This window comes from Hippocampus comes, unplaced genomic scaffold (genome assembly GCF_001891065.2).
Source record: "Hippocampus comes isolate QL1 unplaced genomic scaffold, H_comes_QL1_v1.1 scaffold237, whole genome shotgun sequence".
In the NCBI taxonomy this organism is placed as follows: domain Eukaryota; kingdom Metazoa; phylum Chordata; class Actinopteri; order Syngnathiformes; family Syngnathidae; genus Hippocampus; species Hippocampus comes.
This window is the reverse complement of record NW_017806159.1, coordinates 1-14,806: the sequence shown is the minus strand read 5'-3', so window position 1 is coordinate 14,806 and position 14,806 is coordinate 1. Positions and strand designations below refer to the sequence as shown.

Genomic DNA, 14,806 nt, shown 5'->3' with positions numbered 1-14,806 from the left:
GTTCGGGAGAGCTCCAATACACCCTCGATTTCTCGAGGTGAAGAGCCGGTCCACTGTTTAACGGCCCAGACGATAATCCTGTCGTGAATATCAAATGTTTTATATCAGTTTGTACAGTATATTACAGTTGGAGTTCTCGTGGTGTTCGTTTCACTGCATCATGTTATGTGTCAGTGTTATGTTCGTGAGAACTTTTCATTTTTAAAGTGAAATAATATACAATCAACCAAGAGTGTATTAACATTTAAACACGATTGAGATGCATAGTCAATTATGCTCTAATCTTTCCAAACACAAAATGCAACCATCCATTAAAACAGGATTAATATTAAACATGAAAATACGTATTTCAGTTGAATAAAATTTTAAATTAATTTTGAATGAAAATATATTTTATTTTTATTATTATTGTAATGCTTTTAATGGATTAATACACGTTTAAATGTGTTCAATTTAGTTTTGTAATCAAATTGAGAAAAATATTCACATTTTTGGTCATATTTAGATATATAAATGTAATCCTAAAAAATAAAGTAGAACTGTTAAAAAAGATTCCAGTTTTAATTTCCGGTGTACGTTCTCGCGAAGTCTCACCTCACTCTCGCGTGATTTCACAAGTGTCCACAGTCTACGAGCAGGCCTCTCGGCGAGACGATGAGCTATGGCAATAGAAAACAAAACCGGCGATGAGGAATTTGACTCGGTTTTTTTCGACTCCCTGGAGCTGTCGTCATCGTCGTCGCAATATGATGGCAACTCGTCGCCGTGTCGCGTGTTCAAAATTATCGTCATAGGAGACACCAACGTGGGCAAGACATGTTTGACGTACAGATTCTGCGGTGGGTCTTTCCTTAAGAACCCCGAGGCGACCATTGGCGTTGACTTTAGGGAGAGGACGCTGGAGCTGGATGGGGAAATCATTAAGGTAAAACCACGACTGGCATTGACACACTGCAGGTTGTCTACTAGACGTAACCCTGATGTAAAAAACACACACACACACTGCTTAACTTATGATTCATTCTTAAATGTGTGGTCGCATTGAAAAATAGCGTTTTCTTGCTCAAAAAAAGGTTAACGTATTGCAGATGATAGTGACGTCATAGCACGGCAAACCGATAGGAGGCAACCATCGCTGTTTTTGGCAAATGATAAAATCATTTTAGCTATTTTCCGTTACAGCTATTAGAAAAAATAAAATAAGATAATGTATTTTTGAGTTAATTTATAGTGCAGACCTCAAAAGTCAAGATCGAAACTCGTCAATCTATTTTCCAAACAAATACATTGCTGATATTATAAATATTTCATAGACTAAACATGAATATCCATTTAACCTTTCTAGGCCCTATCCTCCTGGCCCTCAAATGCGGCAATTTACTAATTCATTTCCAATTTCTAAACGTCCACTGTGTGATTACAGTGTAGCTGGGTATTCTTTTCTCTCCGGACACCGAATAATCAGTGTCCTAATTTCCTGTTCAAAGTTGGTTACTGATAGATGTAATAAGGATCCAGCCAGACTTCTGTGAGAAGTTACCCAAGCACTTTATTCAGGTAGTTTTGGATCTACATGTCAAAGTAGCTCATAAAATTGCAATCAGCATGGTTTCACCATCTTTTCCTGTTAATTACTCCATGCAGTCCTTTCGTGAACCAGAAGTTATTTCTTCTCTTATCTTATTTGTCGCGATGGAGGCAGTTGTTAAAAGAGAGAGGAGCAACTCTGCACCCCGTTTAGCTGTGCAAGCTAGCCAGCCGAAGCTCGTGCATAGCACCGAGCTTTCCTCGAGAGTAACCAAACAGCGCAAAACAGGAAGGATGGGTAGCTGTTCAATGTCGACACAATTTTTTTTACAGGAAGGTGTTGGTTTTAATGTATTTATTTATGAAATTTGTACTTGTCCGGTAAGGTCTGCAAGGTGTGTGGTGACCCGACACAACGCTATACTGGCCGCGGGCCATCAGGCCACTTTTAATGTCGGAGCCAAAGAATTCACTTTTATTGGGGGATTTTTTTCTCATTGGATTGTTTGGGTCACTAATGAGAGCAACCTCCCTCCCCCTTCAAAAAAAATAATCCATATCTTAGTTCATGCCATTGAGTGTTTTTTAAAAATATTTCTTCCTTTGGGTCCAGTTGCAGATCTGGGACACTGCAGGCCAGGAGCGTTTCAGGAAGAGCATGGTGGAGCACTATTATCGGAGCGCGCACGCCGTCATCTTCGTCTATGATGTAACCAGCCTGACAACCTTCCAGAGCATCCCCGACTGGATCGAGGAATGCAGCCGTCACGCCGTGGGGCCCCTGGTGCCCCGCGTGGTGGTGGGCAACAAGTGTGACCTCTGGAACCACCGCGAGGTGCCGACGTCGGCAGCGCAGTGCCTCGCCGATGGGCACAACATGCCCCTATTCGAGACCTCGGCCAAGGACCCCGCTGAGAAGGAGCATGTGGATGCCATTTTCCTGACACTGGCCTACAGGCTCAAGAGCCACAAACCTCTGAGACTGAAGCCACCCTCTGAGTGTGACGTTGGCCATCTTTGGAAACCCAGAGAGGAGGAAGTGGTAACCTGTCAGTGCTGATAGTTAGCATCCAACCACAAGCTTCCTGTGAATTTATACCTTGATCTTCCTGTAGATATGCACTTCACAGGCAGCGCAGAGGGATGAATTTGCACTATATTTCTATGAAATGCATGCAAAAATATACAGGTCATGTAGCTTTTTTTTTAGTTGAGAACAAAATAGAATTGGGGGTACTTAATTTTTACAGTGGATCCTCCAAAATTGAGCACATGATCATTTTATTAATTTGCTCCACCATTCTCAAATCTTAATTTACTGTACGAACCATATTTTTAGTCTTATTTTAACCGCATCACTTATGTGAGCAAAGGGCAAGCAGAAGTTACAGGATTGAGCCTGTACCAACTGACTTCGGATGAGAGGCGAGGATAGACCCAGGACTGATTGCCAGTCACTCACATTCACACTTATAGACAATTGGGAATCTTCAATAAACCTTAACTTGCATAACATCAGGCTGAAAAGTGATTAAGGTTAAGCTTTAAAGTGTTAAACTGGAAGTTCCACTGTATTATGGAGTAAGCAATCAGCCATGTAGCGACACTATTAACACACCTGTGCATGCTTAAAGGCAAAAGACGCAATGTTTTAAAGGGACATTTATATTGTTAAAAGTGAAACAGTCACCGTATTGAAGGTGTTTTTCTTCAAAACGCATATGATCATAACCAGCTCTATCTCAGATACTCTTAATCAATTGCAATGGTACTGATTACATGAAATGTTTTTTTTCACTCTCTTTTTCGTCCAAACAAGCCTTGAAATGCAGACAGTCATTCCTCTCTGGACCACCTTGAATTTTGCCACATGCCACCAAAGTGACTGATGTCGACTTTGAGAGTGATTTTGGTCTTGTTTGTTTGAATCAACAAAATAAAACGTTTGTTGCAGAAAGTCGAGTTTGGTTTGTTTATTACATTTAATTGTGTGTGTGTCTGTATGTGTGTATATATATCTATATCTATATACTGTATATAGATATAGATCTCTCTCTCTCTCTCTCTCTCTCTCTCTCTCTCTCTCTCTCTCTCTCTCTCTCTATATATATATATATGCATACAGTATAGAGAGAGATAATATAGATATATATAGGGAACACAGTTTCATAAATACAATTCTAAGTTATCAAAAATGATATGTTTTACCACGATAGTAGCTTTACTGTTAATATTTTTACAAAAAAAAACGTTTTGACAGTCGGGCATCTGGTGCAGCCTGCCAAACGCTGACATTCTTAATGTTGCGTTCAATTAACCTCGGCTCTTTTGTGCTATACGTCGTCGAAACTGTTTTAACCACAGATCGATTTAGCGTGTGCCATTTTAAGATGTAGGTTAGCCATAAACATTGGAAAAGTACAAAGATCACGCTCATGTTAGCTCTGCATATCACATCAAAACAGAACATGAATAGGATAAATAAAATACTTAAATTTGCATATCTGAGGATATTTAAAGGAAATTGTTCGATATTATTTACGGTAGACTTTTTACACGATAGCCATTTGTAAGCATAATACCAAAAAAAGAGAGCAATTTTTGTGTTTTGACGTGGTACGATAACAAGAGTTCTTACATTTACGTACGATTATATAGTATTTGAATGCAGCACTGTAATCGTGCCATCTGTATTCTTTACCAGGCGTCTCCGCGGCCATGGTAACACTTCATAGCGGACCCCCGATTGAAAAGGACGCCGCAAACATATGTTTTTAATGCAGGTATGACGACTATTTTCATGTTGCTTTTGTTGTCAACACTACCAATAGTCGCCTCGCAGTCTTTATTGTTGCTGGTGTTCGTTCTTACAAACGACGAGGGATGTCTCTCGTTTTTTTTTTCCCAATCGCCACCCGGTTTGTTGTCTTCGTGGCCTGGAGGCGATGCTTTGAGCAACCGCTAGCCAGATTACAATGATTGTGGACTAAATGAAGTGGATAAAAGGCGATCGGATTGAGGAGGGCGAACAGGTGCATGCGTGTGGCGTTAAAAATGGTTTGGTTACGTTATCAGGCTGGAAAATATGTGCGGCTTTTCACCACCACAATGCACCACAATAAACAAAAAAAGGGAGCATTTCTACAGCGATCGTGTTTACTGTCCAGATTGGAGAACATTTGTAGGGATTTTTTTTAAATTGGTTTTAATGCAGCTCTTAGGTTGTATTGGATCCTAAGGGAGTGAGTAGGGGCCAGTGGCGCCTGGCCAATCGATGGTGTTAGGTTGCCACTCAACACATGATGAAATTAAAATGAAGGAGAAAGATAAACACATTTCAAAATCTATGTAGCCGATATCTATTTTTTTTAGATGAGCAGGATAGAATGATAGTCGTTAATATTGTCTGATTTCTGAAGTGCTTCGCGCCCAGGGGACACAAAACTCCTTCCAAAGACTGTCTAAAAAATTGTACATGCACAGTTGGGCCTCTTTACAACAAGCAACAGGAACATGTTTGGGCATCGAATGTTGCAAATTAACTATAACATTTTCTAGAGCTCCTGCCAGTAATGGGCCTTCAGAAGTGTCAACGTTCGCTCCCCGTAATTGACGCCGTGGTGTGTTTTGCGGAGTACACACATATCGATTGTGTACTTGGGATAACCAACAGCAAACACGCATTATTCGTACCAGGACTGACCTGTAAGAGGCGGCACCCGTAGAAAGTGCAAAGAAGATGATGTAGCGGTAGAAGAAGAAGAAATAAAGGAAGCTAACTCACTGACTGTGAGTTTATTTGGTATTTTCTCCTTCTCATTTATCATTGTGGTGAATGACTTGTGAGACACGTAATACAAATACTCACCACAACCAGTTGCTTCTGTGTTTTTGAAGTCTGGCAAAGCCATGAGCTCCAGGTCCCGTCCTAATTGGCTGTTGTTCAGTTTCATGTCACAATCACAGTCCTGGAATGCTCTTGTAAATATTGAACATGTTAACCATTTACAGTTGTCAGCCATGAACGCTTTCTCAGCACATCAGGGAGGAAACATCGCTCTCACACAAAATAATCACTCAGGATAATCTATTAGAGACAAACAGCTACTTTAATCTGGCCCAATTGTTATGTGTGGACCGCACTTGAGACAATAAATTAGTGAAACGTATGCTATTTTTTAACCTCACTTCCTTCAAAACTTGATTGATTATCATCACTTCCCAACAATACAGCAATAATGTACCCATCAATAATACCGACCACTGAATCAGTGTTCTTCTCATTTTCTTTGTCTCATAGCTGCCATGCGCCATGAATTTGTCTGAGATCTATGACAACGCCAAAAAGGGTCGCGAGTATGCTTTGCTGGGCAACTACGACTCATCCAGCGTGTACTACCAGGGTGTGCTACAGCAGATCAACAAGCACTGCCAGGCACTCAAGGACCCGGCGCTTAAAGTCCGGTGGCAGCAGGTGGGGGTGCTTTTGTTTCACGATGCCATTTCAAATCAACTCATCAAGAGTTTTCCGTCTGGTCAGGTGAAGCAGGAGCTGGCCGAGGAGTGGGAGCAGATTAAGAGTATCGTGGCCGTGCTGGACGCCTTCAAGACCGAGAGGCCAGTGACCGTACCCGTCCCTCAATCGGGGGGAGGCGCCGCTGACCCAGCAGCATGGCCGCCCCCCATGCCTGCCGAACACAGGTGAACATAAAGTGCTGTGCAAAAAGTCCTGTGCCACCATTAGTTGTTTTAGTAACGCTGGACGGTATGATATGATTTCTGTCTCGTGGTGGATTTACACTTCATGGTTCAAATTTTGATATGTATCATGTCCAATAAATAGAAAAAAACTACACAGAGTCAGATATCAACAGATCAGAATCAGGCGTCCTCCAAATGACAGCCATTGTGTGCGCAGTGTAAATGCACAAATTGGATATAGTCTTTCTCCACTGTGATGCGGTTCATAGATCGGGTTTTCTGAGCAATATTTTTTTTTTAATTAATTTTAATTCAGAGAATTCATTTGTGGTGAATGTCCTTCCTAAACTTACCTGTTTTATGACGATTGACCCACAAGTCCCTGAGACATAACGGTTCAAAGGGAGGTAACCACGCCCCTTTTTGCAGAAAATGTCAACATTCAGGATGTAGCTTCCAAAACCCTGCTCGGATTGACCTAAAATTTGGGATTTAGTGCCGTGCTATCACTATCAACAAGTACAGCAAGTTTTGTTCAATAAAAATCCGCTTGGTTAAACCAACTGAATGACTTGGCATGGAATGTCGCGTAATGTCATTTACTTCTACTCTGGAGGAATCCTGTGGCAATGAAGCGTCCCAGCAGCGGAGTGAAGCAGCAGAAGAAAGACTCGCCTGGTCTGCATCATCGAGGCGAAGGACAAGAAGGTCGCGGGCAGGCCAAAACCAAAGCAGAACGGCCGGGAGCCAGAGACGCCCGCAACATGAAATCTAATGATGAGGTTCGTTTAAAAGTATCTGTCAGAATAATTTGGGAATCGCTCGGTCACAAACTGTTGTCGGTAGACTAACGCCTGTCCATTATTTACTTGTAAGGGAAAGAAAGGTGACAAAGAGCAGAAAAAGTTTGATGGTGCAGGACATGACAGCGACCTGGTCGAGTCCCTCGAGCGAGACATTGTGTCGCGCAACCTGAATGTACGCTGGTATGAAGACGCACACACAGACACCACAATGCCCCCTCCCCCTTCCCTAATTGCTGACAACTGAATTCTCTGGGAAGGAATGACATTGCCGATCTGGAGGACGCTAAGAAGCTGCTACGAGAAGCTGTCGTGTTGCCCATGTGGATGCCTGACTTCTTCAAGGGCATTCGACGGCCCTGGAAGGTACACACACACACACACACACACACACACACACACACACACACACACACACACACACACACACACACACACACACACACACACACATTTTCCATTTCGAAGTGATGTGAAGAGCGAAAATTTGTGAGTCACTGACACCTACCCCAAAAAGGTTTGCAATTGCCCATAAATGCCACAACATGGTGGAAAGACACTTTTTTTTATTTAAGACAATGCTATGGCCTGATTGAAGTCATTCACTCCCAAAGACGTTTTTATATTTCTTTTCAGACTTGGTTTAGAATTGGGTGGTACTGAATTAGTTTTAATATTACCTGTTTTTCATCAATATGAGTTGGGGTTTTTTTTGTTCCCCTAACTATACGACTTTTTCATGTGACACCGCAATTTTCCCCCTGAATATGAAAAGTGACATGGGATTGTTCAGCAATGTATGCATGTCGAAAATGGCATCATGTTTTTTTTTTTTTTTTTTATTAGAACCTGTTTAATCTCCAGAATTGTTCATTGTTCACAGGGCGTGCTAATGGTCGGCCCACCGGGTACAGGCAAGACCATGTTAGCCAAAGCTGTGGCGACAGAATGCGGGACGACTTTCTTCAACATGTCCTCTTCCACTCTCACTTCCAAATACAGAGGCGAGTCGGAGAAACTCATCCGTCTGCTCTTTGAAATGGTACAACATTGCATGTATGTTTCTTGGGACGATTCCTGATAAACTCGAATGCAATTCAAAGCAATGATTTGGGCAATTTGGTACCAGGCCCGCTTCTACGCGCCGACGACCATCTTCATAGATGAGATCGACTCCATCTGTAGCAGAAGAGGAACGTCCAATGAACACGAAGCCAGTCGCAGAGTCAAATCTGAGCTTCTGATTCAAATGGACGGTAATTTAATTTTTTTTTTTTTTTTTACATTTCACTAGGGATCTACCATCACACTTTTTTTGGTCTCCGTGTGTGTCTGTGTGTGCGTGTCTCTCACTGGCGCTATGACCGCATATCATATCATTGTGTAATATAAAATTCAGTTATTAGTGCTTCATTTGACAAGATATTTATATCTTGGGAGTTTGTGATAACTTTGTGACCTATCAAATTTTAGAAATGCACCCCTGATCCCCAATCAGCTGAAAACTACCCGTTCAGCTGTGATTTCCGATCACGTGATCGGATTCCGACATCCCGACATTTCACCCGATATGATCTTCCCGTTTCAATGCTCCAGGGGTGGGTGGCGCCCAGGACAATGACGACCCTTCCAAGATGGTCATGGTCCTCGCCGCAACCAACTTCCCATGGGACATTGATGAGGCGTTGCGCCGACGTCTGGAGAAGCGGATCTACATCCCTTTGCCAACAGGTGACCTCTCACCCGCCAACGTTTTAAATGCCACAAAGGACACATTGTTCCTGTAAAAAAAATAAAAAATCTTGCAGCACAGTGTGGTATTCATTTATACAGAAGGAAAAAGGCAGAAAAGTCCCCTGATTTTATATCCTGCGTGAAAGAATGCTTCCATTGGGGAACTGAAACTCCAAAGTTGTAAAATTGCAGTTTCAACTGACTCACCTAATTTCCTGATGTGTGCCATCTTTAACATTGCTTTTTTTTGTAAACACTGTGTAGCTGTGGGTCGGGTGGAGCTTCTTAAGATCAACTTGCGGGAAGTGGATTTGGCCGCCGACGTGGACCTGGACCTGATCGCTGAAAAAACTGAGGGCTACTCTGGAGCCGACATCACCAACGTCTGCAGGTTTGTACACAGTACGTTTGTCAGAGAACATAGACAAATTCCTCGACAACCTCAACCATCTTGTTAATCATTTCTCGCAGGGATGCTTCCATGATGGCCATGCGGCGGCGAATCCAAGGTCTGAGCCCAGAGGAGATCCGAGCCCTGTCCAAAGAAGAGCTCCAGATGCCCGTGATGATGGAGGACTTCACGCTCACACTCAAGAAGATCTCCAAGTCTGTCTCAGCTTCAGACCTGGAAAGATACAAAGCCTGGATGTCCGAGTTTGGTTCAGGGTGAAGCGCTTTTTACGAAGGGGTGATAATTGGACAAAAGTTGACTGACCTCTAATCTTGATGTCGAATATGCCTGATGAATATGTAACAGTGGTTGAGGCACAATCCATTCATGTCATACTTTTTTTTTTAAATGATGAGAGCGACGAATGTCTTTAAGCAGACCCAACCTCTTCCGTTACCAACTTCAAATGGGCATTTGACTTTGGGGACAATTAACTATAACAATGGATTCATGCCTTTAAATAAAATATTATCTGCCGAACGCAGACAAACTTTCACACATTTCCTATGTCGGACACTGAATGGGGGTGCAAATTTGGCCAGGCAATGTTCCTCCTTTCGAGGTTTGAGCCAAGCTGTAATAATGGCCTGTGTCAGGGAACCCTCCAAGACAGAACCAGGGTCTGACAGTTTAGTCATTTAAACGCAGCTTCTCCTGTGTTGTCTGAACTTTTAATTTGTTGTTGAGGTGTGCTGAAATCCAATAAATGAATTGATGCCATTGATTATGTTGTAAAATTGTGTGTTTTCTATTAAAGGCCTTACATGTCATCCCTATTCCAAATTTCGGCCTTTGAATTTGATTCAGCGCAGTGTGGTATTTACTTCCATGGGCTCTCTCAGGTATAATGTGAAAGAATCACAAAATTAAATACTGAAAAAAATATATATTTATACCATGGAAGAGAATATACGTTACTGTATGTTAAGGTTTTCCATTAAGGTGATATTTGGAGAACCAAGTATTTTTTTGAAGTGGTACTTAGTGTTAAAAGTTTGGGAACTAATGGTTTTAACAAACTTGCTAGTGCTAAAAAATACAATGAAAATCTAGTTTGCTACCTTAGCGAGGCCCTTTATACCCCGATAGTGTCGTGTTTTCAAAGACCAGGTTTTGTCTTTGCCAGTCATATTTTTATTTTCTTTCTGCTTTCGAAAGTACAGTACACGCAGCTACTTTTACCGAACTTCATGACTCGTTGCCAGCCAAAATGGTGCTCGCAGGTGCGCATGCTCAGTTCAGTTGAAAACGTTCGGTCCACTCGCTTTGAACGTCCTCCTTGATAAAACGTGACTATTGTGTTGGAACGCTATCCGGCGTTGACGGAGCAAACGTTCGTAAAACGTACACCTCCACACGAAATATCAACGTTTGAACGGTGAGTTAATTATCATTTTCCCGAACTGGACGCAACCGACCCTCGAGTGACCAAGGGGCGGTTTTGTCCGCCACCTTGGCGACAAGGTTGGTCAATGCATTCACCATAAATCATCTTAGTGGTGTACAAAACTCTTTTTGTTACCAGAACCGGTTAGCTATCGCTCCTATATGAATATCCACCGGTTAAACATATTAAATGATTGTATGCGGTCGGATTTGGGGATTGTAAAAATGCAAAGGTGCGATCACAATTGGCTAAATTGAATCAGGTGTGAAGGTGCAGGACTTCAACTTTGCTGCCGAGATGTTAACTTCACCAATGTTTTGAGAAAAAAAAATACACCCAAGCTTTTCGCATGCGAAATTGTATTTCCACCCCAAAAAATTAATTAATGCTTTTAATATTTCCGCAAATGTGCTTCAATTATGTCATATTGGTAACCCCCCCCCCCACACACACACACACATCTCCACTCTTGGTTATTCCACGTTTTCGCTGTAATATTTGTGTAAATTAGAGACCAATCTAAAGTGTAGAAAATTGTTTGCTCGCTTTGACAATACGATGTTAATGGGCGAACGAACATGTCATGACGTCAAAGCAATAAAGGGTTTCTTTATGTCCATTTAAGAAAACAAATGGGAATCAAACAACTTAGTTACGGGCGGGAACAAAGTGGGGAAAACTTTTGCTTTGTGTCAAAAATTTATTATTCGCAAAGAGGGTTTTGAGTTTGGGAAGCAAAGTTTCCTCGTGTGTTGTAGCACATACGTTTCTTGCATTTTTTTTTTTTTTAAATAGGGAAAATCACAAAAACGTTCTTGTTACTGTCCCACTTTATTTTGTAAGAAGGCTCTTGAGTTTGGGAAGCAAAGTTTCCTCGTGTGTTGTATCACATACGTTTCTTGCATTTTTTTTTTTTTAATAGGGAAAATCACAAAAACGTTCTTATTACTGTCCCACTTTGTAAGAAGGCTCGTATTTGGTTATCAGTTTTGACCAAGAATTTTCATTTTGGTGCATCTCTTGTTATTCACATAACACTAAAGTTTTGTCCTCCTAAATTTACATAATTGTTTCCTTAAAATGACATTTTTACTGCTAATGTGCCTTTTTTCCTTGTTACATGACTTTTTTTGTACTGTTATCACTTTGTGGTAATCCAGCCGTCTCATATTTCGACTTAATTCTCATATTTATTGCTTTTTCCTCAAATTACTTTTGTTCTCCTTTAAAATAGCCATTTTGTTCATGAACCATGAAAGCATCATTATATAACATACAACACTAATAATCTAGCAGTTGCTACTTTTATCCTCCAAATACATTTTATTCTGGTGTTACTTTTTTTTTTTTTGCAATTAAATTTTTCCCTCTTAAAAATTTGACATGATTATTCTCCTAGCATTACAAAATCTTCTTACTGTGGGCAAAAAAAGAAATATATAATCTGACTGTACAGGGGTCCAGTCCTTGCGTACCATTTGTACCCCTAAAAATGTCTCGGTGTACTCTACTGTCCTAAACCAAGAACACTCACATTCTTGTAATATTTCAACTTTGTTCTTACAATTCCTACTTGGCCTCATAAAATCAAATATTTTAATCTCATTATATATTCATGACAAGTTTTGCCTGGTGATTACCATTCATTCCTTTCTTGGCCATTTTAGGCGGCTTGGGGTCGGCTTCAACTTTGGTGTGACCACCGAGACCAACCTTATGCACTTATGATCTTACTTGGACTCCCATTTGAAAGCAAAATCTTTTTCCAAGTGAAGGAAAGCCAGAACTCGACACTCCAGTTCCAGACCGAGGACTGTCCAATCATCATGATGCATCCCAAGAAGAAAAACTCCATCATGAGCTGCATGGACGGCTTCATTGGTGCGGTGAACACCATGGACCAGACCGTCATGGTGCCCAACCTGCTGAGGGACATCCCGCTGGACCGCCACGCGGAGATGAGCCATTTCAAGTCAGACTTGGACGAGGGCGACTTGTACGCCTCCTACCACCTGCTCAAGACCCTGCGCGGCAACATCGAGTGGGGCGTAAAAGCTGCTGAGGGCAAGAGGCTCACCCGAAACAACTCCTTATCCTCCACATCATCATCATCATCATCATCATCTGAAATGGATGAAGAGGATGACAAGGATGACAACATTGAGAAGCAGTTCCAGTACCACCTCACCGGCCTCCAGGGGGTCCTATCCAAGCTCACCGTGCAGGCTAACTCTCTCACCAGCTACTACAAGCAAAGGGTCGGCATATAAGAGGCCCTCCACACCAGCAAAAAAACAAAAATTCCTCCTGCTCATGTTAATATTGAGGTGCTCGACTTCTACATGCCGTCAGTCCACTGTCAATGTCACGATACTGCTTAATGCATGTGTACACTTACACACTCAGCCCTGTAAGATTTCTATCACAATTGTATGTTTTTTTTTTTTCACTGATACACTAAGGCGAAGCACATTTTCATTGGATTTTTATTGAATTCCCTTTCTAATTAAATGGTCTTGGTTTGTACTTGCACTTTGTAGAAGAAAATGGTGATAATCAACTCTTACTTTTACTATACGAAATTGTAACCTGCGCTATTTGATGCCGGTATGATTATTCTTTGTACGATCATGATTGTTGACAAAATTGTATTTTAATAAAATTGCAACTTTTTTCTCATTGGGCCTTTTCGTGTGCAATGGTTGTTGAAATGTACCACTTTTTTTGTAAAACTGAGACTTTATTAATTAAAAAAAATAGGTTTTTAAGTAGACTAAGAATTCTTGTAAAATGAGTGCTTTGTCTTTTAAAATAACCGCATCTCGATTCCCTACAGTCCCAATATTTACATCTCAATTCTCCGAAAAATACTACTTTTGAAATATATCCTTTTCCGTCTACCTACAGGTATTCTCATCTTCTACAACCCTATTTGAGAGTACTGTATTCTCTCATATGCACAGGTCAGAAAATGTTCACAATCCTGGCCTACACGTTCTCACTCAATGGTGCTCTCCGTCTGTGTGACTGTGTGAAATGAGAAGTGATAGAAGTACCTCTCATTAGCAGTGCGATAACTGACATTTAGAAACTATTGAGCAGCCTCAATGACCTGATGATGTAAATTGAGACTGTAATAATAGTTATCCTCATTACTGAGGAACAAAATGTTAATGGCCGTCTCCCAAAGCCAAAGATGACACGTTTGACTGAGGATATCAATCACAACACGGTACAGTATGTGTTTTTAACAGTCATGAGAAGAAAATATTTTATTTGCAAATCAGTCAATTCGAGCATGCCTGCACAAAATGTCTTTAAAAATACAGCTTTTTTTGGTACCATTTTTGTTCACTCGCTAATATAGTAGTCTTTCTGCAGACAGCTTGCGCTTCTTAAATTCATCCAACAGTATCTCCACTGCTTGAAATCAAAAGGATAGATAACCTAGTGGAAAACGAAAAATCAAGTGTTGAGCTTGAGCACGGAAATTTTTTTCATTTCTTTTGTTTGTTTTTCTTGGAAATCGCATCCTGGGTGTGTATCGGTGTTTCTTGAAGAATTACATCTCGTTAGGAAGTGTGTGACCCTCTGTGGCCTGCTGAATAGCGCTGATGGAAAAATTATAGCCCCTTCCATCATTTAAGTTAACCCATCCCTGGTCTATCATGAAACCCATTTTACTTAGGCCGTACGATTCGGTCACTAACAAATTAAATTAGAGTTGGGTTTAGTGCAATTGGAGAAAAGTGACTACGATAGAGCCAAAATAATATTAAGTTTGATGTAAACATTTACATATTTAAAGAGCTGAAATTAGTCATTGCATTATTTGCTTTAACACAGCCCCCGAGCCCCCCCAAAAAACAAAAAACAAACAGGAAGTGAATGAGCCTCTCAGTTTTGCAGCTTCCAGTGAATGGTGGCGTGGCTGCGGACTCCCCCTGGCGGTCTCCGTGATGAAGTGCACCCGTGACGCCGTGCGTGCTGCAGTAGTGTGTTTGTTTCCGCCGCCGTCAGCAGCGAAATCATGGAGACCAAACCGGTTATTACCTGCCTCAAGACCCTCCTCATCGTCTATTCCTTCGTCTTTTGGGTAAGTCAGTCCTCACCTCAAATGGGCGTCGACGTGTGCGTCTGGTGGATTTTTAAAGTGCGTGCGTGGTGGTGATGAGGATGAGGGGGGGATGATGATGATGATGA

At 41.4% G+C, this 14,806-nt stretch overlaps 3 protein-coding genes across 7 annotated transcripts; all 3 read left to right on the top strand.

The window, feature by feature from the left end:
- The first annotated feature begins 602 nt into the window (after positions 1-602).
- On the top strand, positions 603-3,489 carry LOC109531275 (ras-related protein Rab-33B). Its single transcript, XM_019895482.1, has 2 exons — positions 603-925; positions 2,141-3,489. The coding sequence occupies exons 1-2, from the start codon at positions 662-664 to the stop codon at positions 2,585-2,587; spliced, it is 711 nt and encodes a 236-aa protein (XP_019751041.1). The 5' UTR covers positions 603-661; the 3' UTR covers positions 2,588-3,489.
- Positions 3,490-4,203: 714 nt separating this feature from the next.
- katnal1 (katanin p60 subunit A-like 1) lies at positions 4,204-9,990 on the top strand. Of its 2 annotated transcripts, none has more exons than XM_019895556.1 (11): positions 4,204-4,310; positions 5,828-6,001; positions 6,068-6,228; positions 6,845-7,010; positions 7,105-7,214; positions 7,292-7,397; positions 7,915-8,073; positions 8,161-8,287; positions 8,628-8,762; positions 9,030-9,156; positions 9,237-9,990. In XM_019895556.1, the coding sequence occupies exons 1-11, from the start codon at positions 4,296-4,298 to the stop codon at positions 9,433-9,435; spliced, it is 1,479 nt and encodes a 492-aa protein (XP_019751115.1). In that variant the 5' UTR covers positions 4,204-4,295; the 3' UTR covers positions 9,436-9,990. The 2 variants fall into 2 exon arrangements, with proteins under 2 accessions (XP_019751115.1, XP_019751114.1); XM_019895555.1 differs by lacking the exon at positions 4,204-4,310 and adding an exon at positions 4,357-4,559.
- Positions 9,991-10,421: 431 nt separating this feature from the next.
- LOC109531317 (mid1-interacting protein 1-B-like) lies at positions 10,422-13,282 on the top strand. Of its 4 annotated transcripts, none has more exons than XM_019895560.1 (2): positions 10,422-10,594; positions 12,374-13,282. In XM_019895560.1, exon 2 carries the CDS (start codon positions 12,430-12,432, stop codon positions 12,871-12,873), a length of 444 nt encoding a protein of 147 aa, XP_019751119.1. In that variant the 5' UTR covers positions 10,422-10,594; positions 12,374-12,429; the 3' UTR covers positions 12,874-13,282. The 4 variants fall into 4 exon arrangements, with proteins under 4 accessions (XP_019751119.1, XP_019751120.1, XP_019751116.1 ...); XM_019895561.1 differs by having other exon boundaries at positions 10,422-10,680; XM_019895557.1 differs by having other exon boundaries at positions 10,423-10,594; positions 12,271-13,282.
- Positions 13,283-14,806: the final 1,524 nt, after the last annotated feature.

What these genes read in the sequence shown, in the direction of transcription:
- LOC109531275 (XM_019895482.1), top strand. Translation starts at nt 662, where the DNA reads ATGGCAATAGAAAACAAAACCGGCGATGAGGAATTTGACTCGGTTTTT. An exon ending in TGGATGGGGAAATCATTAAG is followed by an intron (nt 926 to 2,140) that starts GTAAAACCACGA and finishes CTTTGGGTCCAG; the next exon opens with TTGCAGATCTGGGACACTGC.
- LOC109531317 (XM_019895557.1), top strand. Translation starts at nt 12,328, where the DNA reads ATGATCTTACTTGGACTCCCATTTGAAAGCAAAATCTTTTTCCAAGTG.
- katnal1 (XM_019895555.1), top strand. Translation starts at nt 4,518, where the DNA reads ATGAAGTGGATAAAAGGCGATCGGATTGAGGAGGGCGAACAG. An exon ending in TTAAAGTCCGGTGGCAGCAG is followed by an intron (nt 6,002 to 6,067) that starts GTGGGGGTGCTT and finishes CCGTCTGGTCAG; the next exon opens with GTGAAGCAGGAGCTGGCCGA. An exon ending in GACATCACCAACGTCTGCAG is followed by an intron (nt 9,157 to 9,236) that starts GTTTGTACACAG and finishes CATTTCTCGCAG; the next exon opens with GGATGCTTCCATGATGGCCA.